The sequence below is a fragment of the Amblyomma mixtum genome, chromosome 3, assembly GCF_055824585.1.
Source record: "Amblyomma mixtum isolate Tamu chromosome 3, ASM5582458v1, whole genome shotgun sequence".
In the NCBI taxonomy this organism is placed as follows: Eukaryota; Metazoa; Arthropoda; class Arachnida; order Ixodida; family Ixodidae; genus Amblyomma; species Amblyomma mixtum.
In genome coordinates this window covers 141,986,938-142,008,227 of record NC_143014.1, presented here as the reverse complement: position 1 = coordinate 142,008,227, position 21,290 = coordinate 141,986,938, and the positions used below count along the sequence as shown (strand labels likewise).

Below are 21,290 nucleotides of genomic sequence, written 5' to 3'. Positions count from 1 at the left end.
GGCGGTGCTTCAGTTCTCTTCGGCACCTTTCGGTATTGTATCTCGTGTTTGAACATTGCCTCCTCTAGAAGGAGGCAATGTTAGCGTACTTCAAAGGCTAGCGTACACGCTAGCCTTTGAAAGGACAACACATCTTCCGTCTTAATGTTTAATATGCCTGCAGTACGAAACTCTGCCCGACACCGTAGCGTTGCCCGCGAGAGACTTAATTCACGCAACGCGACGCATCGTGCCACATGAACTATGATCCGTACGCCGCTTTCTTCGCTGATAGGCGTTTAGCAAATGTCGTAGTATGGTCACACCACCGAACCTTTGAATATCTAGAAAGCTGCTTTTCTTTTATCTATTTGGTGAAGTGTTTTTATTCTCATTAAGTAGAACATGTGGTTCTTGGTGTATTTCTTGTAACGTTCAGCATTGGAATAAAGCCAGACAAGGCCGAAACTTGTTTTGCTTGCTCTGTCATTTTTGTAATGGTTTGTGATGAAGTGGGAGGCTTGACTTAGGCTTTCAGCATCCGCGTAGCCAGTGTGGCCCTTGGGTTTGTTTGGAGAGAAACACAGAGAGAAACGTAAACACTCCGGATGATCAGTTTCTTGCACTTTCTGTGTGTTACATTTTCTGAGCTTCAATTTCTAGACGCCATGAATGCATTCCAAATTTCACAGCTGTTTTTTTCCGCTGCAGTAGTTAGTAAAAACACAGACTGATGGGCAAGTTGGTATGACATAATAAGGCAAAAACAGCACACCTGCATAAGGAAGATGCTGCGTCTTGTCTCATCTTCCTTCATCCTTGTGCAGGGTGCACTGTTTTAGCCTTATTAGTAAAAGTATGTTGTACAGGGACGTTGGATGCCATGCGTGCTGTAATGCGCTGCATTAACTTTGTGCTAGCATTTGTAGCTAGAAGGGTTTCTTTTTGACATTAGCATTGTATAAGTGAATATAATTTGTGCGCATACATGAATAGCATGCTGGCTTGGCCTTATGTAGGCCACTGCATGCATCATTACGAAGTGTATGAGGTGTCACATTAATTGCACGCCTGCTTTTACTGCACATTGCCAGTTTTGAGTGGAAAATCTGTTTTGTGTGGAGTCAGCAGTGACTAGGCAAGCGACCTTTAAATGCAAATAAGCTTGCTCCATAGACGGCAGCTCTGTGGGGCAATGGACACACACACAAAAAAAAGAATAGCCATGACCTTTCAATATAAAGTGAAGAAGCAGCATAAACCAAACATCAACACGCCATGCATGTGACATGCTTCTGTGCATACAGTGAAGCGCTTAAAAATGCATGAAATGTAAACATGGCTTGTCTGCTTATATTTGGTTGTTCCTTTTAGAGGGAAGCATTTTGACAAATTTTTTCTGGTTTATGGCAAACGTCTAAAGGAGTGTGGGATTTCAATAAGGAAACATTTACAGTTGGCCACATAAGTTTGAAGTATTCAAATTAGAAGGTCTGAAAAAGCTGTGTGCCTTTTCTTTCTACCTGCATTCTAATTTTCATTCTTCGCTTGCCATGCTGCTGAATGGGTGGGTCTGCTGGTTCCTGAATTACTGTTTTTGTAATGTGCACAGTCAGAACATATGTATATCACGAATATGAGGCAACATATTTAAAAGCACAATGTGAAAAGAGCTTGTGGATACATTTTTGAAGGTTGGCAGCTCAGTTCGCTGATATGTATAGGTGCTTTTTATATTGTCAAGGCCCAGTAGGTATTAAAGGAGTAGAGACAACAAAATTTTAGTTGTTTCTTTCGGTTAGAATGATGCGCAGTACTTTAGAAAGACTAGACAGCTGCATGGATTGCGACAACAAGAGGCAATATATTTATAATTGCATTTTTTCTCTCGCACTCATTTAGCTTAAACAACCGAACGACGACTGTGATGTCAGGGATGTGTTCAGGTCATGTGAGGCATACAAAGACAGCAGTATTATTGCAGTTTTGTTCATTGTTATTTGCATCAACTCATGCACAAACCTGTCTAAGAGTTGGAGTCACATAAAGTGAACAGGCAGCGATTATATCTCTTTTTGCGTGCCTCATGTGACCTGAAAATGTATCTGACTTCAGAGCAGTCATTCGGCTGTTAAAAACCGAAACCAGATGACACAAGAAAAAAAAATTAAATTGTAAATTATTTAGCTGACAAAGTTAAAATCCACATGGTGGCTTGTGTACAGCATTGCCTAGTGCATCAATGTAAAGAGAAATGTGTATCCAAAAATTTGGTTTCTCTACTCCATTAAAGATGTAGCCCATGACATGTTTGTGGCAGACCTTTGAGTTCATCATTCTTTTATGAGAGTTGTGAAACTGGCTCACTAGAGCGTAGCATATCAGGATTCAGTGTGTTACTGGAGTACTCTGACCTCATGGTGATTAAAATAGAAGAAAACTAGTTGAGTCCACAAAGAATGAGGTGCTCCTTTCAGAAGCAGAGCTGCTGTGAAGAATGTTGTATGAAAAGACAACCATCAGCTCTTTGCTACATTTCAGTTTATTATTTTCTTGAAGACCTAGTAACGGGTATTACAGAAATGATGAGAGGTACGTTACAGAAATAATTGGTACCTGCATATTAGCACGATAAGGGGTGACTAATAAAATTTTTGTAGGGGTCTATAGAATTTTGCCTCCGTCGAAATGCGACCGCCACAGCCGGGATCGAACCCACGTCTTTCGGGTCAACAGCCAAGCACCATAACCTCTGAGGCACCGCGGCGGCCAGTGATATTCTATTACTGTTCCTCGGTACGGTGGGTTCACGGTTTTGCGGTAGAAATGTTATTGGTGTATGCCTGTTGTGCATATATTGGCTGAATATTTTTGTTCAAAGTAGTGCTAAATTTGAGTTCTTTTTTCTCTTAGAATCTACAATTCATACTGTGGCAGCTGTTACACTTGTATGGCACCTTGATAAAACTAGCCAAAAATTATAAGCTCAAGTGTGTAGCAAACGAAGAAGGGCATGGGACAATTATAGTAATTTAGATGGAGCGGGGAAGTTGTCTATCGTTAATTTTTAGATTGCAGATATAGTAAAAGTAGAAGATACCTAGGCAACATGTAAGACATAAAGCAGAGACCTGGACTTTTGGTTGCTTATAATGTGGTCAGCCGTCGCCCCGCCGCAATGGCCGAGTGGTTAGGGTGCCCGCTGCTGTTCCCAAGGACGGGTTCGATCCCAGTTGCGGCAGCTGCCTATCAGTGGAGGCGAAATGCTAGGCGCCTGTGTACTGAGTGACATCAGTGCTCGATAAAGAGCCCCATGTGGTCAAAATTAATCCGTAGTGCTGCACTATGGCGTTCCTCATAACCCATGTTGCCTTCGGACGCTAAACCCCATATTCTATACCATACCATAACTTTGACGTGTTCTGTGTGCTTGACCATTTAAGCTGCAGTAATTGCTGAGCACTTGTTGAGTTTTCATGAGCGTTTTAATGTGCAAATGCACAATGTGTGCCGGGGTGCATATTGACAATTACTAATGCATGGCACTCATGCTAAGACTGGCGTGCATGTGAATATTTGTGTCCATCGTGTAAATAAACGGAAGTTGCATAAATAGTGAACTAAATGTAGTGTCAAAATGTCTGTGAAGAAAAAATTCTCATGTTTGCATGTGCTGTTGAGTCATTTTGATTGTAATGGCAAGCGTGGTTACGTTCAAGATTGCAGCAATATCTCGGCACATTATGATTTTGAATGGTAAAATTTTGTCTGTCTTGCATATGTTGCAGTTTCAAGTAAGGTGGACGCACACAGTTTCAACATTGCTGCCAACATGATTTGTGTAAATGGCTTTATTGCACACTGTTGGGAGTAAGGCTTCTAGTCCATCCGAAGTGCTCTGATGAAAAATACCTTTTATAATGGTACTTGTGGTTCTTTCATGTCATTAAAACTAAACTCAAATAATAAATAATGTGAGTTTGAGCTGCATAAGTTAAAGTTATGTGACCGGTTTGTTCATGACAGTACATTTGGTTCGGTTCAATCCGCTACAACGATAGAAGACCATTCTGCTTTGAAACAGCAAATTGACATGCATTCAAGCTTGGGATGAGCAACAAGAGAGAAAGCGTGCATATTGTGACGATGCAATGTTGACCCTTAAGTGCCCCTGTTACGTTTTCAGTTTTCTTGCCTTAATTTTCTTATGGTCGCACTGGGCGACCCGATTTAGAAAACTGCCAAAAAATAGTCGCACGTCCTAGCTTTAGTCAAAACCAAGGAGAAGAAAACATGCATATTTATATTTTTGTTTTATTTTTATGAATCAATTTTATTGGCGTTTCCTTTGAATGAGTGTGTTGATTTTCGTCAACTGCATAAATGACTTTCTTATTTATGTTGCAATTTTTAACGTTTAATGCTTTTTTTCTAGTTTATTGCTGGTTTGGGCTATTTGTATTTACTTTTCTTTGAGGGAACGCGCGATGATGATGATGCTAGCGCTCTTACAGCGCCCCCTATAGTCAGTTAGCAAAGAAGAAAAAAAAACAACATGGCGGTTGTTTACGTACGTTCGAATCGCGGTCGGCGGCTGTTGCGAGTGAAGTATTCGTCGGTGTCTCGTCTTTGTGGCGTGTGTAGTTCTTTAAATTTGCCCCTTTTTTGTTTGTGACCAGTAGACCGCCTATGGAATGCGTGTTTACCTCCCATGCGTCCCTAAAGGTGAGTGAGCAGGACGCAAGCCCGCGCCGTCCAGTACTGGCGTCCCTGATCTGGGTGTTTCCAGCTCGTTCTGGAAAATATCTGTGCATATAACTCTTGTTATAATCATCACGATGCAGTGCGTGGGCTGTGATATGTCGTCGCATTGACTTTCTTGTGATGCAAGGGTTGGAGAACATTGCAGCATGTCGTTTCCAGCCCGCCTTCGATCCTTCAAGACACTGATCTGGACACCGAATGGCGACAGTACCAGTTGACGACTGTTGCGGGTGCGAGGTGGCGTAGATCTGCTAGATCACAGAGAGAAAGAGAGAAGCAATTGCCGGCAGAATAATCGCAAGACTAACCCACCTGTGGCTCGCAACCACCTCAGTGGACTGAAAAATGCTCGGGACAGAGCGAAGCAATAAAGCTGCACGGTGCGAACGCTATAGATACGTTGCTTACGTCTCATGTAGTACCTATCTGAATTAAATGTCCTGGAATGCACTGGCAGTGTGTACTTCTGCTCTTGAGACCGAGTCGTCCTTCATGGCGCAGAAAGAGTGCACTGAACGCATGTGCATACGCTGGGCGGCGCACCTTAAAAATAAAATTGTTTCCATGTTCACTGCATGTTTTCAAAGGCACATGAGTTCTAAGGTAATCCTCTGAGTTCTCGTTCTGCTGGTATAGTCATATTTGGTCTGTGCAATCAATGACTCTGTGCCCACATACTGTCAAAAAGCAAGATTTCTCAGATCTTTGTCAGCCAGAGATGTGCTGGCATGCATAAATTGATATATAGCATCGTAATAGTGTTACACTGAACACTTTATTAAGATGTAATAGCAAGTAATTTCGATGTTTGTGTAAGCCAGTGTATTTGCCTTCATTGAAAAAGATATTCAAGAAAGTGTTCTGGTGTTCGTATGAGGCGGGACAGAACTTGTCTATACAAAGTATGTGGTAGCCAAGTGCTCAGGGCCAAATGTCACCTATCACTGCCTCTCGCTGGGGCAGGTGGCTCTCTGGAATTCTTTACTTCAGCATACTGCAAAACTAAAATATGTGAAGAGCTGCGCTCAAATTTCGCTTTACCGACTGTAGTTATTGGCTGTTGATTTTTTTTTTTTGCACGTGGTTTACTGCTGATACAATAACACACATGGCTCAGTCTGTGCATTGTAATGCGTGCTACTTACTGCATGCAATGCTTCAAAAGCAAGGGTTCGGGCAAGTTGTTTGTTCTAGTTAAGGTTGGTCGCCGAACAGAAAGGGACGACACGGGAACCAGACACACAGCACCGACTGTCGAGATTTCTGTCAGTGCTGTGTGTCCGGTTCTCATGTTCATGCTGTCTTTATTTCTTTGCAATGTGACCAACCTTAGCTTCAAAAGCAGTCTTCGCACTATGTATAGGGAGGGTGCACAGAGAGGGCCTGGTAATAAGCGTGTTCATTTTGTGCTCGTGTCTGTGTACAGCACCTGGTGCTAACTGCTCGCTATACTGCACATTTCAATTTAGGTGCCAAATGTACTTCCTTGTGATGCAGTGTGTGCACACCAGGGAATGATCTCGCATTTTGCATGGTACAGCGAGTACTCTTTTCCTTAACATGTAACAAACTGTAGCTGTCTTTCAAAAATATCATTTTAGTGCATCAGCATCAGAACCCCCCATGTTGGAATAATCCGTCGGTCTGAAGCCTCAGGTGACAGAGTGGAGGGAGTGAAATCCACCTTCACGAAATTGCAGGGAAGAGGGAAGAAGAGAGGGCGGGAGGAGGCGGTTGGCAAGCGGTTGCAAATCTGAGTCGAAGGGTGGAGTGGATGTGTCACTGATGGATGGGATTTCATCGGGTGAGTGGAGTGGGGGTGTCACGTAGTGATTGATGGTACCCATTCCTACAGTCTTACCCTGTCAGTGGCTGCTCGGTCCGGCAGGAACATAATGCTAACTTTGGCTTACGAGGTTTAACGTCCCAAAGCGACTCAGGCTATGAGGGACGCCACAGTGGAGGGATCCAGTAATTTCGACCAACAGTGGCCCTTAACGTGCTCCGACATCGCACAGCATCTGGGCCTGTTGTGTGTCACCATCGGAATACAACTGCCGCAGGCGGGGTCATACCAGCGTCTAATGGAATTTGTTTAATTTTGTCGTTACACTCACAGTAAGATTAGTCTTTCCCAAGTACAAGTTGTATTTAATGTCAGAGTCCAAGGAAGGGCAGCTTTCCAAAGCCACAGCTGGGCTTGTACAGCGTAATTAAGCAGCATTAACATCCTTTAGAATCTATTAACGTGTTTGTACTATGATTACACAATGGACACAGTATTTATCAAGGCAAACAATGGCAGCGTATATATGCCTGCAAATGTTTAAATCAAGAATAGTATCTGCTAGCTTATTAAAAATATATCATTTATAAAATGACCGTCCAACTTCTCAGAAGTACCAAATCTGTGGAGAAATACAAATTGCAGATTGCCAGTATGCCTAGGAAAATACATTTTGACTGTCAAAAAAGGATTAGGAGCACTTTATTATTAACTACGCGAGGATTGTGGAAAGATGGGTCGGGTCACACCCAATAGTGCAAAACATGAACCCTTGGAAAAGATGAGAAGTTGTGGCGCCTATGCACTCATATGCTGTGCATAATGGGCTGCCTTGCATTACCATAACCTGTCCAGGTAGACTGCCACAAGTCAATAAAAATCTCCGATATATACAACCACAGTTTTCAGTTAGGTAGACATTTTATTTGTGACATTCTTAATCTAGCTGGCAGGCTATCAACAGCCCGAGGTGAATGTGACGTGCAGGATGAAACGGGTGCCATATGTGGATACTGGAGTAAATGTGATGTGATGAGCCTTGGGAGCATTCCTCTTCACATGGCGCCAGGCAGTCTTGCGGCCACATAATACAGCTGACAGTGCTTCATTCTGTAACCTGTAATACTGCAGTTACTTGCATCATGGATGCAGTTTCTTGTGGGAAAAAATTAGAATGGTAAGTTTGGTGCATTTATTACATGGTGTAAAACATGGTGTGGTCAGTTGAACTTTCCCCAGATTTTGATGATTGATGTAGGGAAAGCATTTATTATGCAAATGCATCCATTATTTAAGTAAATATGGTGTACAAAAACCTGGAATGGAAACAGAAATCAGCATCTGCAGGATTGAAACAAATTCCTAACAACTTTGGCGCAGCACCATACCCATGACTGCCAAGCCACATTTTAGCCCCTAGCCTTTCACTCTACACTGTCCTTAATCTGTTCATTCCCAATGGGCCAGACATGAGGCCGTATGGCACTCGGGTATCCGTATCTGCCTATATGGACATGCCACGTTGTCTACTACACAGCTTTTTAAACACTTGTAGCAACAGTGTCAGTTTTCTCAGAAGCATGAAACTTTGTTACGATTAGTTTTATGACACACCCAGCACATTAACAGGCATTCTAGCCAAATTATAATTTCGTTGCAGTTGGGCTTTGAAGCATTTTTCATTAATGAGTAAAAAGGAAATGACATTAACTGGGCACTATATGTTTCATCTAAGCTGCCTTCTCGACAAATAGGGGCATTTTAGAATTTCTAGGCAACAAAGTTGGCACAGTGTTCCCATCACACAACAGAAGGCTCATTGCTTGGAAGGCTGGTGGAGAGACACTGTGTAAGAGCCAAGCAAGTTCATTTATGAAGTGCTTTATCATGTGAGGGAAGGCTATTCACGGCTGTTTCTACCATGGCAATATAAGTTCGTGTCACAAATTGCACCAGCAATGTTCTGAAAAATGAGTAATACTGTTTTTCTGTTGCAGCAGTATTCTCTTTGCAAAATAAGATGAATAGTAGTTTTGCGCTGCAGCTTTCAGTGTGCAAGATGACAGCTACGGCTTAGCCTTTTGTCAAGAATACTTTTTCTCATATGCATTGCAGAACTGTGGAACCACATATTGTCAACTGTCCTAAAAGGCAAGGTGTGTTGCTGGGCGAGTTGGTTGGGGTACATCTTGAGAAAAACAGCACTTGCAGACAAAGGAAACGAGAAGGACACACAACTGCGCTGTTTTTTTTGTGTGTGTCCTTGTTCTGGTCCTTTGTCTGCAAGCGCTGTTTTTCTCAAGATGTCCTAAAAGGGCGGTGCACTGTGACAGCACGACGCAACAAAGAGGAATGCAGCATGGAGCGACACTTCATACTAATTTTATTGAAGAGCGCATGCCTCTATGAGTGCATCACATGCAGACAAAATGAAATCAAGCAGGGATGACGAAGAAATAAAATTATAGTGAATGCAAGGCAGGTATGAACAAGAAAATGAGTGCACTAATTTCCCAAAGATGAAAAATGTTTGCCAATTGTCAGAAGTTCTCTGTTGAGCAGTGCCAGAGAGGGCGTACTCACACAAGCAGATTCTGAGTAGGGAATGAGGGGCCTGAAATATCTCAATTTCTTAATTGTCGGGTTTAACATTCGGGAGCGGCACATGGGCTATGAGGGACACCATAATGGAGGTCTCTGGATTAATTTACACCACCTGGGGCCCTTTAATGCACGCTGACTTTGCACAGCACATGGCCATCTTTGTATTTTGCCTCCACTGAAATGTGGCCGCTATGGCCGGATCAAACCCACAGCCTTCGTGTAAGCAGTCTAAGAACGCCAGAGCCACTGAGGCGCCGTGGCGGGATGAGTTCTCCATTCCTAGGAGGAAAGTTTCGGGAAAAAGGAATGACTAGAAAAGAAATACCAGAGGCCTGTAGTGTACCGTCAATGGTGCTGCTTGATATGGGATATGATGGCGCACCTTTCTCATGACCATGTGGGCTTCAAGAAAATTAGCAAATGGCACTCCTCTTCCCTGCTGTGTCTTGAGCTTGCTATGCTAAAGCACTTTGTCAGAATAGCCTGCCAACTAGCTCATAACATAATCCTAATCCCTCACCTCAAATCTGCCATCTTCAGCTGGCAGGGCCTACAAATGCCAGCACAGTCAAATGCTACTTTCTGGCTGCTCTGCATCTGACACAAGTGTAGCTCCATTATAGCAACAGCATGCATGTGCTTGCACATGTGCACATGCGTTGCATGGTCAACACGTACTTGTGTACATGTTGTGGCAAGCCTCGCACTGCTCACAATGAAGCTCACAGCCACTGCACGATTTGCTAGTTCTTTCCACTGTGTGCTTGAAGTTCACCAAACTTTGTGACTTTACATGCCACTGGCCATCTCCCACTCTCTCAGTACTGGACTTAGAAAGCTCAATCCCCACTTTATGCTTCCTAAATAGGGCAGATTTGCGGTGGTCTGCTCCTCCTTTGACACCTGTTGTAAAGTTTTTCGGATGTGAAATTGAAGAGTACTTTGATCCAATCACCCATTTACCTTGCCACCAAAGTGAGAGTACTTCAGTGCCTTGACTCCAAGTGATTATTTGTTGTTAATCCAATGTACTGCCGATAGCAGTAAGCCCACTGACATGCCCTCTTTGCGTATGTTTTCTCAAAATTTCTGACAAAGCCAAAGGCAATTAAGCTGATGCTCTTTGGAGTGGATACCAAGAAGTGCAGGGAGCAACTGTTGAGACTCAGTCTCATCTGTCCACTTCATCAGAGTGTGCAGCATGTCCCTTGTTGTACTCCTGCAGTCCTTGTTTGTGACTGTATTCAGGTGCATGCTCCAGTTGTGTAGCACCTGCCAGCTGCAAAGCAGTCGACTCCTCAAGGGACCCATCACCTGCTCCCATGCACTGCCATAAACAGGGGCATCATCAGACATAAATGCCTGACATGGTATTGTGTTTTTTTCTTTGATGGCCTCAAAAAACCTCACCACAGTGCCCGTGTTCACCCTTTTTGAAATCAAGTAGGCACACGGGATACCAAAGGCATCTTGAGAAATTGTGAGCAGGGTTGTCAGTTGGAGTTAGTACTTATTTATGCCATGGGTGGAGTCAGTGCACAGTTTCGCTGCCCCCAATTCATAAAGGAGCTCTCGTTGTGGGAACGTCATTAATGCTAGCTCAAAGTCACCATCATGACTGTTGGGGTCACCCTTCTTCCTGTAATACAACAGTGGCGACTCATTTTTTGCCCCCATTTCTTCGACCCATAATTCAACACTCTTAAAATCGTCTGGATCTCTCTGCTCTGTTTTTCCAATCCTAAACTTATCTGCAATGTTACGGAGGTCCTTAGTGGTCACAAGTTGCATCCGTGGGCTTGATCCACTTGTACCTGCTCGGATGTTTGTGCACGATGGTTTTTTCTGGCATTCCTTCTGCTCACCGGCCTGAAAATGGTACAGAAAAAAACTGTTAACATCTCTGGTTCATCTGCCTACAGCCATGTAATAAAGTGACAAATACTTCTGGTCGGATTCCTTCGTCTTCCACTTTGTTCCTTTTCGCAGGTGACACACAGTTCATCTTACTTTCATTTCACTTTTGTGGCACTGCAAAGCACACAACAAAATGGTTGTTTCAAAGCCAGATGGACTTTATTTTTATGAGCTTGAGTGTTTAAACTTGCATACTGCAATGCAAAACAGGGAAGTTATATACAGCGTGTTATAAATGCGGAATATAACAGCACTGAAAATGTGGACAAGAAAAGAATAAGGACATGTGCTTCTCATCCTGTCCCATTTCATTCTGCATATTCAAAAAATGCACCGATTCGCCTGACAGCAACCTTTAAAGGAGTAGAGACACCAAATTTTTGAACGCGAACTTTGTTTCTTTGGACTTGTGCACAAGACAATAGTGTGCACGAGTCACAATGTAGAATTCACTTACGCCAGGTGAATAATTTCTAAGTGAATATTTTTCTCATGCTGTTTCAGTTTCAACACCTGAATGACTGCTGCTAAGTCAAGAGACAATTGGAGGGCATGCCAGTCATACATAAACTGAAATATAAATGCTGCTTGTTCATTTTTTTTTTTTTTTTGCGATTTCAACTTTTGTGCAGGCTTGTGTTTTATGTTAGTGGTTTTTGAGGAAAGGAAATGGTGCAGTAACTGCCTCAACCATGCCATGAAGGAAAGAAGGAGTGAAAGAAGCAAGAGAGAAAGGTGCTGTAGTGGAGGGCTCCGTAATAATTTCGACCGCCTGAGGATCTTTGGGCACTGGCACTGCGCAGCACGTGGGCATCTCTTGCCTCCAACGAAACTCAGCTGCCGCAGCCGGGTTCTAACCCGGGTACTCCAGCATAGTAGCTGAACACTCAAACCACAGCCGTTCCTGCGAGCGTTACTGATGAAGTGCCAAAACAGCCAAATAATTCTAATTAATGAAAGTTCACTGCAGACGATCTGTCTTATGAGAAAAAACATGGCCCTTATACAGCCATTAGACTGGTGGCGTTGCTTTGATCAGCAACAAAATGCCTACGCTTTTGACAGGCAGCCAAAAAAAAGAGGCTAGCATCAAGTGCAACTGTCAGTCATTCAAGACACGTTTCATGGAGCTCAAGCCGACTTCTTACGGATGAAGTTCAACGTCAGCCAATTGAGCGACAGACCTAGGATAGTCAATGAAACCAGCAGAAAAACAAAAGAACAGACATTGGAGTAGTTCAGTGCTAGACGACATTCCTAATTATGTTCAGTTTGAAAGACTGGACCCCTTCCACAAAGCATCTCTAAACTAAACGGCATGAAGTTCGTACAGACTGTGCTGTGCATGCAATGTGCCATGGATCAATTGTTTTTCACCCTTCGATGCGACCAAGTAGGCTCAAGTGAATTGCACTACAGTCAAATACAACTTGAGAACGAAGTGGCAGATGGCCCTTAAAGAAGACCCCCCCAGTCAATGGCGTCAGCTGATTTTCATCAGTTAACCCAATTAAAGCCATAACTAATCCCCTTTCATCTGCCACCCTCCTGCAGTGCTACCCCCTAGGATTAACCATGACATCATGAGAATCGGTCGACGCCATTGGATGGCAGGCTTCCTTTGAGGGGCATTGGCCATTGGGTTCTTAAGCTGTGCCCTACTATAACTTCTTCCGCCCCCTCGTTTTGTGGGACATGCCTTCTCCCACTTTACAATAGGCATTTTCGTGTTGTCCCACCTCTTTTGTGCCATAGATGCATCGCAGAAGAATAAAAATCATTGAAATGATCACTCGAGTTAATGAGCAATATCTTCCCCCTAAAATACATTTCTATTGCACTTTCGTCTCCCATTTATGAAAGGTTGGTGGAGTGTAGCTTCTAAACGTTTTCACATTCCGGTACAGTCAACACAGCATGCACAAATGCTTTGTACAAGAGGAGTGGCTAACCTGCAAGCCCTCTGGCATCATCCTGGGACAGCCTTTGGTGGCAGGCCTCATTGAAGTGTCCGTAGTGTTTCTTTTGAAACACTACATATACCTTGCCCTCTTTCTCCATGACCTCTAGAGTAGCAAAGCAGTGTTTGCCAATTTTGGAGCTTCCTTGCCCCTTTTCCTGCCTTTGGCGCTGTTCTATAGGAAGCTCTTCGTACAAGCCGGAATGGTGGCAGCGCAGGTAGCGTTTAAAAACCCTTGGTGCACATTCCTTCTTTCCTGTAGAAGCTATAAAATGGCAGCAAGTTTTGCTTTCTTCTCCGTCTTTCCAGGCGCAAAATCCTGAAACAGAAAGATTGTAAACATAAGTAAGCACTCCACATAGTATTAGTTAATTATTAGTGTGAAAGCACAATTCCGAACGGTAAACCCCGAGCAAGATCCTGCGATGTGTATGTGGGTTTGTGCCAAGAGCATAGCAACGGCGACATAGCAACCACAGCCTCACAGCAGCATTGCAACATAGTTATGACACGATGCCAACATATGATGTTAAGTCCATGACCACTCATGACTAAAAAGAAATTTTTAAAAATTGAGGCGTGAACAAAGGTGGGCTCCATTTTGATAAAAACGTGTACACAATGATAGCACATGAATAACGGCATAAGGCATCCTTAGAAAGCCAACAGTAAAGTAACAAGACAAGGCAATGTTCATGAAATTCTGCTTTTGCACGTTTATAAAATTTCGGCAAAACTTCTCTGTCAATTTTTTGTGTATCACACTATTTTCATTTTTTGAAAAGCAAGGCCAAATTAAAGTTTGTACTTTTTACATACACTAATGAAAAATGCATGTGCTATGGAGTGGGCACATATGCAGTACTCTCGCACTACTACTGGCGCTCTGCCTCTGCCAAGTGCGCATGACAATCACAGATTTAGCTTCACATTTTTAGCCTTTTGCCTGCAGTGCAGAACTGCATTTCCCAGCTTTTTTATTGTTAAAAATTTATCAGTCATTCGCTTACTGTTTTTTCCTGCTATAGCGCATGGGGAACAATTTTTGGAGAAAATTATTAAGTTCAGGTTAAGTTATTACACGGACTGTTACATGGAAGTATTTCAATTTTACTACACCCTGCAAAAACTCATTCCTGCACAGCAACCTTTTACATGGCCCTGTCCTTTGACCACAAATTCAGGTCAGCGCTGTTGACTTCTAAAGGCAGAACAATGCTGGGCATTCTTCCTACACACTTCTGCATGTTGCGATTGCCATGGCTCCAGCGCTGCTAAGCCAGTGCATGCCGCGACAATGTTGTGTGTCCTGTCGAGACATTGCAGATGCCTGCAACAAAGCATAAGCAAGGCCTGTAGCAGCGAGTCTGCTGCAAGGACCAGTTTTTTTCCTGCAGTGGCCACTTTAAATATGAAAGAGAGTGCACTGCTTGTCACTTTGCTTATGGAAGAGCTAGGACACCAAAAAAAAATTCTGCAGACACACATAAGACTGCTTACCAGCGAGAATGCCAAAGCATTAAAGTGCACAGTCATGCTATGTTGCAGAATGACGAGTCATGAGTGCAAGGCATGACTACGCAACTTTGTACAAACTCTGCACACCTTATGTTACTAGTAAAGTGCTGAGTCATGCTACACTTCAGAATGATTAGGAGTCAAAACTATGACTACCTAAACTTTGTACAAACTATACACCTTACATTACAAATAAGTGCAAAATGACTATGACAAGTCATGGCTTTCAAAGGTTATAGTACGTTACGTTTCACATTTCACTCGAATGCCCGCAAAGGCTACCTCTGCAGATCTGTCGCACTAGACCAAGCCCATTGAAATCTTCATGGTTCCTTTAAAAACGTGCATGTCATCGCTAAGTTTTCGTGCACAAAACCACATGCAAGTTTCCCCAGGTGAGTGTAAGCCCGTAAATAAAAAAAAAGAACGCGCTTTGTGTTTACAAACTTAAAATGCGCGCACTCGAAAAGTCAATAAACTGCAACTTTTCAATCGGTAATCTAAGCGCGCGACTGCATCCCGCTTTGGCCCTTTATTGCTTTAATCACAAAGTGCGTGCATGCAGACTTCGTTTCTTACCTTTATTAGAGTCGAAGACTAGATTCTCCACCTCTTCCTCGAAGTCGTGGTGCCGTCGCAGGTCACGAAGGGCGACAAAATGCTTCGGACGTAAGTCGCACAAGAACGGCCGTGCCTTACTACATGTTGTTGTTGTGACTGGGAGAAGGATGCATGGGCCTGCCTACTGGCTGGAGCCGAGCCACCACCGCTGCCGCGTGCAGATAGAGGAGAGATCAGAGGAAAGAGAAAAAGAAAAGATGCGTCGCAGCAACAACCGCGTCCTTCCCCATGAATATCCTTGATGGGTGTTTTTAAATTACTAGTATTGAAGAACGCCTTGTCGCAAACCGCTGAAGCAACGCCATCGCAACGCCATGCTCAAGGCAAAAAAATAAAAAAAAAACAAGCGAGCAAGAAATGCACCTTGGGATACCTTGGGATATTGAGCAAGGATTTTCAAGAAGAGTTGAGATTTTCCCTGTCGGTTGAAGCGCAGTGTTCCCCAAAAGTCCCCACAGAGTGACGTAGAGTAGAGCAGTGACGTCTGTTCTCGGTTGGCCAATCGCAACGAGGATCACCTTCCTCTGAATACGCCCTCCGGGTAGCACGGTGGTCGGAAGCTTTAGCAGGAAGCTCCGGTACTCCGGAAGCTGACGCTAAACCACTCGTCAAAACAAACGCCGTGTTTAGGAGGCTGTGTGTCGCTCGCCAGTTGTGTGCGGAACCCTTTCTGTTGTCAATCGAATATGAGATTCAGGCCTTTCTGGTTGCTGCACTGAGCTGCTCATCATGAACAAGTCATCGTTCTATCAGGCGATGTCGTCTGAACTGGCTTCCGAAAGGTAAATGCTGGCTCCTCACTGTCAAACTGCATGACGGCTTGCTGTTGCGAGTGCATGCTGCTCGTAGATTTAGTCTGAAAGGTGAACTTGATTTCTTTTTTCACAGCACCATGCTGGAGTTCAAGCTTCAAAAAATTGACCTGGGGAGGTCTCAGCATAGCTTGACGGAGCGACCTCCGTACAGAAACCAACATCATACTCAGAAGGCGTTCGAGACCATGAATATATTAAGGAAGTAAGTGAAATTGAATCCAGTTTTCCTGTTGCAGCCCCATTTCCCTTCTTTCTTAGTATTCGCGCGTAACAGCTCACATAAACTGACTTATTCAAAACTACTCACTCGATCGACCTAAAATACAAGCAGTAATCTGAAGCATCCGCGGGCACAGTGCTTTGATTTTGTCTTCTTGTTCAGTAAAGTTCCTGCCAACCGTTGGAATTGTCCGCGTTAATCGCGTCTGGCTACGAAAACAAAGCAGTGAGGTCTTTTAATGAAGCGAATAGCAACTCGCGCGTACCACGCTGCAGTGAAAACAAAATTAAACGTGAAGAATGTTGCAAGGGCAAGGTTTTCAATTTAAGATCTGAAATAGGTCTCAGCTCACCTGAAAGTGTGACCTGCACATGTCAAACTTGGTGTGTGTTTCAGTGAAGACATTGGTAACCTTTTCACTGAACTTAGGTTAGGTTGTACTGAATGCTGTGTTACTCATAGGGTGGTGTATAAATACTTTGCCTGGTGAAACTGCTTGCTCATTTTGTCTGAGATCTCTCACGGAGCCGGCATTTTGTTTGCAGGTTTTTTTAACATCACATTGAGGTGCTGCTTGTCTTTTTGATCTGAAATAAACATATGTAGTACATTGTGTGCAGTGATTCCAGGCCAGGTATGAATTTTACAGCAGAGGGAACACTGGCACTATCTCACTGTGAAAGGGTTTCTTGTAGTGGCATCATCTGTCACTTTGCAGGAGAAGAAAACCCTTCAAGCGACAAGTGGTGGCTATGTTCCCTTTCCTGCAAAATTGTGCTTCTTGTGAGGCATTACTGCAAACAAAACGTGCTTAGATTTATTTTGGGAAGAGCAGACAAGTACTGCCCCCAAACATAGCATTAAATACAACGCCTTGGCAGGTGCCACCTCTGTGAAATGGGAACATAGGTGCACACAGATGGCGGGGCAAAGGGGGCAGTGGTTCCCCTGAAAGGCGGGGGGGAAGGGGGCACACATTTTATCTTTATGTCCCAAAGACACAAACAAGTGCTACCATGAACTTTGACCCCCCTCTTATGGAGAAGCCTGTGTACGTTATGAATTCGAACGTAAGCAAGGTAGTGTTTTAACTTGGAGAGGCATTTTTTCCCATGTCCGTTTCCCGAGTTATGCAACATTCATTATGTATCTGGAGTTTCATTATGCCTCTCCAACCATGTGTTAGGAATTTTAACATAGTGGGCACTGGGAATTATGACTGCATGCAAGGCAGAGAAACGACAGGGTGTATTGCTGTCCAGTGTAAAGCCCTGCAGGTCCCATTATATGATCTGAGATACTCCAGGTTTAAAAAGAGCCAGGGTGGGGACAATTTTCAGAAGTGGAAACAGTTGAGTCAAGTTTACAAGGTTTTTTCCTACTGCTGCTGGTAATTTTCAGGGAAGCTTTTCTTGAACTGAAGTTTTAGGTTGGAGGAGCAATTTTGACAAGTGTTGTCTCTGCTTCAGCTAACAGCCCACGTGGAAGTATAGCCGTGGCAGATACTCCAGCTGACATCCTGGACTGAGGATGTCTTACTCAAATGAAGCTTATTTGTTCTCTTCCTCTCTCTGCTCATTATCTGTCTTTTCTTGTTAATCTGATCTTTCCTTCATGCCTTTCCATTCCACACTGTTCCCAGGCAAAATCTGCTGTGCGACGTAACTCTTGTGGCTGGTGCTACTGAAGTGTCTGCCCACAAGACGGTGCTGGCATCATGTAGCCCCTACTTCTATGCTATGTTTACGGGCTTCACTGAGAGTCGAGCCAACAAAATCACTCTTCAAGGTCTTGATGGGGCTGCGCTTGCTCTTCTTATTGATTATGTCTACTCTGCTGAGATACAGGTGTCCGAAGAGAATGTGCAGGTGAGACTTTTCTGCCAGCTGCAGTTGAACTCTGGTAATGTGTGTTCATTTTTGATTAGTTTGTGTCAGGCCTGAATAACTCCTGACATTGGCCTGTGATAAATACTCAAAAAGTTTACGTCTGTGCCATCATATGATACTGTCTAGCTTTTCTTATCAGTTTCCATTATGGTTTATTGATCATGAATGTGGTGCAGCTGCTGTTTTGTGAGTGTTATATTGAACTTTGTGATGCATTAAGCACTTAGTCATCATGCCTAAAGTAATGTACAGTGTTAGGAATGCTGCACCAATGGACTGATTTCATAAATGGGAAATTGTACCAGCTCTGCATGTGAACACATTCCAATGGGAGTTGGCCTATGCCTAGTAGCAGAGGTTCTGCTTGATACAGGGGACGTGATGCCCATGGTCATTTTCTTTCTTTGATGAAAAGAATGATAGGGATGGCTGACTGAATCCATTCCAACCTTACTTTCACTCACTTTTCCACCTGCTGTTGGTGTATGCATTTCATATTTTTGCGCCAGCGGTATGGCCATTACCATAGCCAATGTTATCTCATTCCTACACTCTGTATAATATATGTACCCATATAAACAGTCAGGGTTGGGGCAGTTTTCAGAAAATGGCAACTATTGAGTGAAGTTTGCAATGGCCATGGGACCCATAGGAGTGCATTCTAAAGGGACATAATCCAACAGCTTTCATATACATGGCACTCTTCCTGTTATGATGCATGCCACACCTGGTGTGCTTTTGGGGCATGTCGTGGTCTCGCTTTTGCCTTCCATCATTGCTGGTGGTCCCCCCATTCTGGTTTCACTTGTGGCATCTTGCTGTTCAACAGTATAAATTCATGTTTGCCTCATTTTGCGAAGTCAGGCTACTGCGACAAAACATGAAAAAGCTACTCCAAATTCATACTTTTCGTGCCATGAACCCCTCTTCAAAATGCTTGTGGGTTATTCCCACAGCTGAATATATGGAAATTAATTGAAAAAGTGTTGTTTAACATAGAATTTACTCCAGAACACAACACCTCCAGAGATCAATTGTTTGTTTTTTACCATTGAATATGCTGGCTGCCTAACGTTCATGCTACTGTAGGCAATGGCAAGTATTTAATTTTCATATTTCCAAGCAAGCAAGAGTAGACATCACAGCTGTTTTCGTGGCATTCAGTGACACACTGTAATAAAGCAAACAAAGAAGAAACAAGCAGAGCTGATTTGTGTGAACTGTTCATGTTAGTATCTGCTACTTCACAATGAAGTGATAAGTTTCATTCAGTTGCATGTATTACCAAAAGCTATGTAGGTAAAATGGGTCATCGTCCAAGCGATGGGTTATGTGTGTATAACCTTTTGAGGACCACTTAGCAGGGCTTCGTCTCTTGAGGCAGCTACTCATGACTATTGCATACATGGGGTGTAATAAAAGGTACTGTGCATGACATATGCAGACCAAAACATGGTTTACATTCAGTACATCTTATAATTTTTGTGGTATTCAGACAGTATGCCAATGCAATTGGTGTTCGTTCAGTGCTTCCAGCTCTTGCTCTTTGCTTTTGTTCACTTTGCACTGTGTTTCTTTCAGTGATCATTGCGTGATCAAGGATTACCTTGTAGCACAATTTAATGCCATCCCACAGTGAAAATAAGTTTATGCTGAAGGTTTTAATTGGAAAGAACAGCTTCCCTAGTTCACGTTTATGCAGTTTAATTTGTGTCCCTGAAGTTAGCTCATAGGATTGACTTCTTTTATATGCAGTGAGCATGGATTTTTTTTTTTCTGTTTGTAATGGTAGCCTGGGAAAACGTATGCATCTCTGCATGCGCCTGTTTTGGTAATCTGTGGAAGTATGTGTGAAACTTCATTTCACTTTGAAGTTCCCTTGCACTGTATGCATGTTCGTCTGCTCTGTTCACAGGACTCATCTAAGCGTGTTGTTAGATTTTGGTGGAAATTAAAAGATGTGGCCTTATATTAAAGGAATCAGACATGTGGATCCTGACAAAACAAAGATTTGTAATTTTTACTTGGAATTGAAGATCACATAAAAGAAGCTGAAGAACCGTTGTGCAGTGCAACTTTTGTACTATTGGTGTATACCATAGCCCAGTAAAATATGACCTACGTGTTGCTAAATTCTTTTGCATTTTCTTCATTTTAATGTTTTCATTATATTTTAATGTGGTTTACACTCACTTCAATGTGTCTGTGGATGTAAAAAAGAAAAGCAGAGCTCTCTTCGTACTGCTGAGTTGAAGCGCTTTAAGTTGTTACCAGATGGTGCTTTTCATTTGTTGATGTCTGCAGCGCTTTTCGTTGTGGCGTTTGCAATGTGCTGCAACAGGGTTGCATGCTGGAATGTCAGTTCATGCTGCGCTATGCTGGAACTGTCTGATCACTGTCTGGCCGCTGGGTGTATCAGTTTTTGGTTCCTCACTTTAGCCACCATGCAATTGCTGTCGCACTCACTGACCATGGTTTCCATCTTTGGGATACATAAAAGTGCACACATCCACCGAGCAAAGAATGATTTGTAAATATCTTCCAGGAGATCTCTTACTAATCCATTGCAGAATTGGGTACCTTTGACACTAACATTTCGCTGAGGCAAAAAAATTAAAGGTTCTTAAAGTTGACTTATCCGTTTCTATAATTGTGTGGAAGGTTGGGAGATTAACATGATAAAATTAAAGTGTGAGTGATAGATGTGACAAAACATTTTTCTTCGGCAGACGCTGCTACCTGCGGCCAATCTGCTACAGCTGAGTGACGTCCAAGAAGCGTGCTGTGAGTTTCTCCAGGCTCAGCTTCACCCCTCCAACTGCCTTGGCATACGAGCTTTTGCTGACCTCCATGGCTGCCTTGACCTGCTGTCACACTGCGATACTTACATTGAGCAGCACTTTGTGTAAGATATGAAAATATCTGTTGAAAACATGCAGATTGTCTTAACATCCTGGTATGTAAAATAACTGCTTACAGTATACCACTCGGTCATTGTTCTCTAGTTAGGCATATCATTTTGGTTTAGCAAGCAAGCATCATGAGGTTTTAATGGTCCAGGTACTTTTTGGGACATTAATTGAAAAACTATGCAAGGTACATGCGTTGTTACAAGCGTTGCATTGTGTAAAAATGTCGCCAAAACGTGAAAAAGTCACAACATACCTCTCTCCTTAGAGCAGTAAGTTTTTGGTAGAAACACCTATTTCAAAGAACA

At 43.1% G+C, this 21,290-nt stretch overlaps 2 protein-coding genes and 1 long non-coding RNA gene across 5 annotated transcripts in view; 2 read left to right on the top strand and 1 right to left on the bottom strand.

Annotated features, from left to right (window-relative positions):
- Nucleotides 1-4,005: 4,005 nt before the first annotated feature.
- LOC149352185 (maternal embryonic leucine zipper kinase-like) overlaps nt 4,006-21,290 on the top strand; it is a 192,031-nt gene continuing 174,746 nt past the window's right edge. Inside the window, exon 1 of the mRNA XM_089581339.1 lies at nt 4,006-4,704. Coding sequence (XP_089437465.1) covers nt 4,674-4,704 — 31 coding nt within the window. The 5' untranslated portion in view covers nt 4,006-4,673. The remainder of the gene's footprint in view (nt 4,705-21,290) is intronic.
- On the bottom strand, nt 7,432-15,685 carry LOC149352190 (uncharacterized). Of its 3 annotated transcripts, XR_016290701.1 has the most exons (4): nt 15,108-15,685; nt 13,003-13,329; nt 11,079-11,164; nt 7,432-11,002 (listed from the first exon to the last, which is right to left on the bottom strand). It is a non-coding gene; the product is annotated as an uncharacterized LOC149352190 (long non-coding RNA). The 3 variants fall into 3 exon arrangements; XR_016290700.1 differs by having other exon boundaries at nt 7,432-11,164; XR_016290702.1 differs by lacking the exon at nt 11,079-11,164.
- Nucleotides 15,491-21,290, top strand: part of kel (kelch protein) — a 32,633-nt gene continuing 26,833 nt past the window's right edge. The window contains exons 1-4 of the mRNA XM_089581344.1: nt 15,491-15,931; nt 16,038-16,166; nt 17,827-18,052; nt 20,803-20,978. Of these exons, the coding sequence (XP_089437470.1) occupies nt 15,879-15,931; nt 16,038-16,166; nt 17,827-18,052; nt 20,803-20,978 (584 nt within the window). The 5' untranslated portion in view covers nt 15,491-15,878. The remainder of the gene's footprint in view (nt 15,932-16,037; nt 16,167-17,826; nt 18,053-20,802; nt 20,979-21,290) is intronic.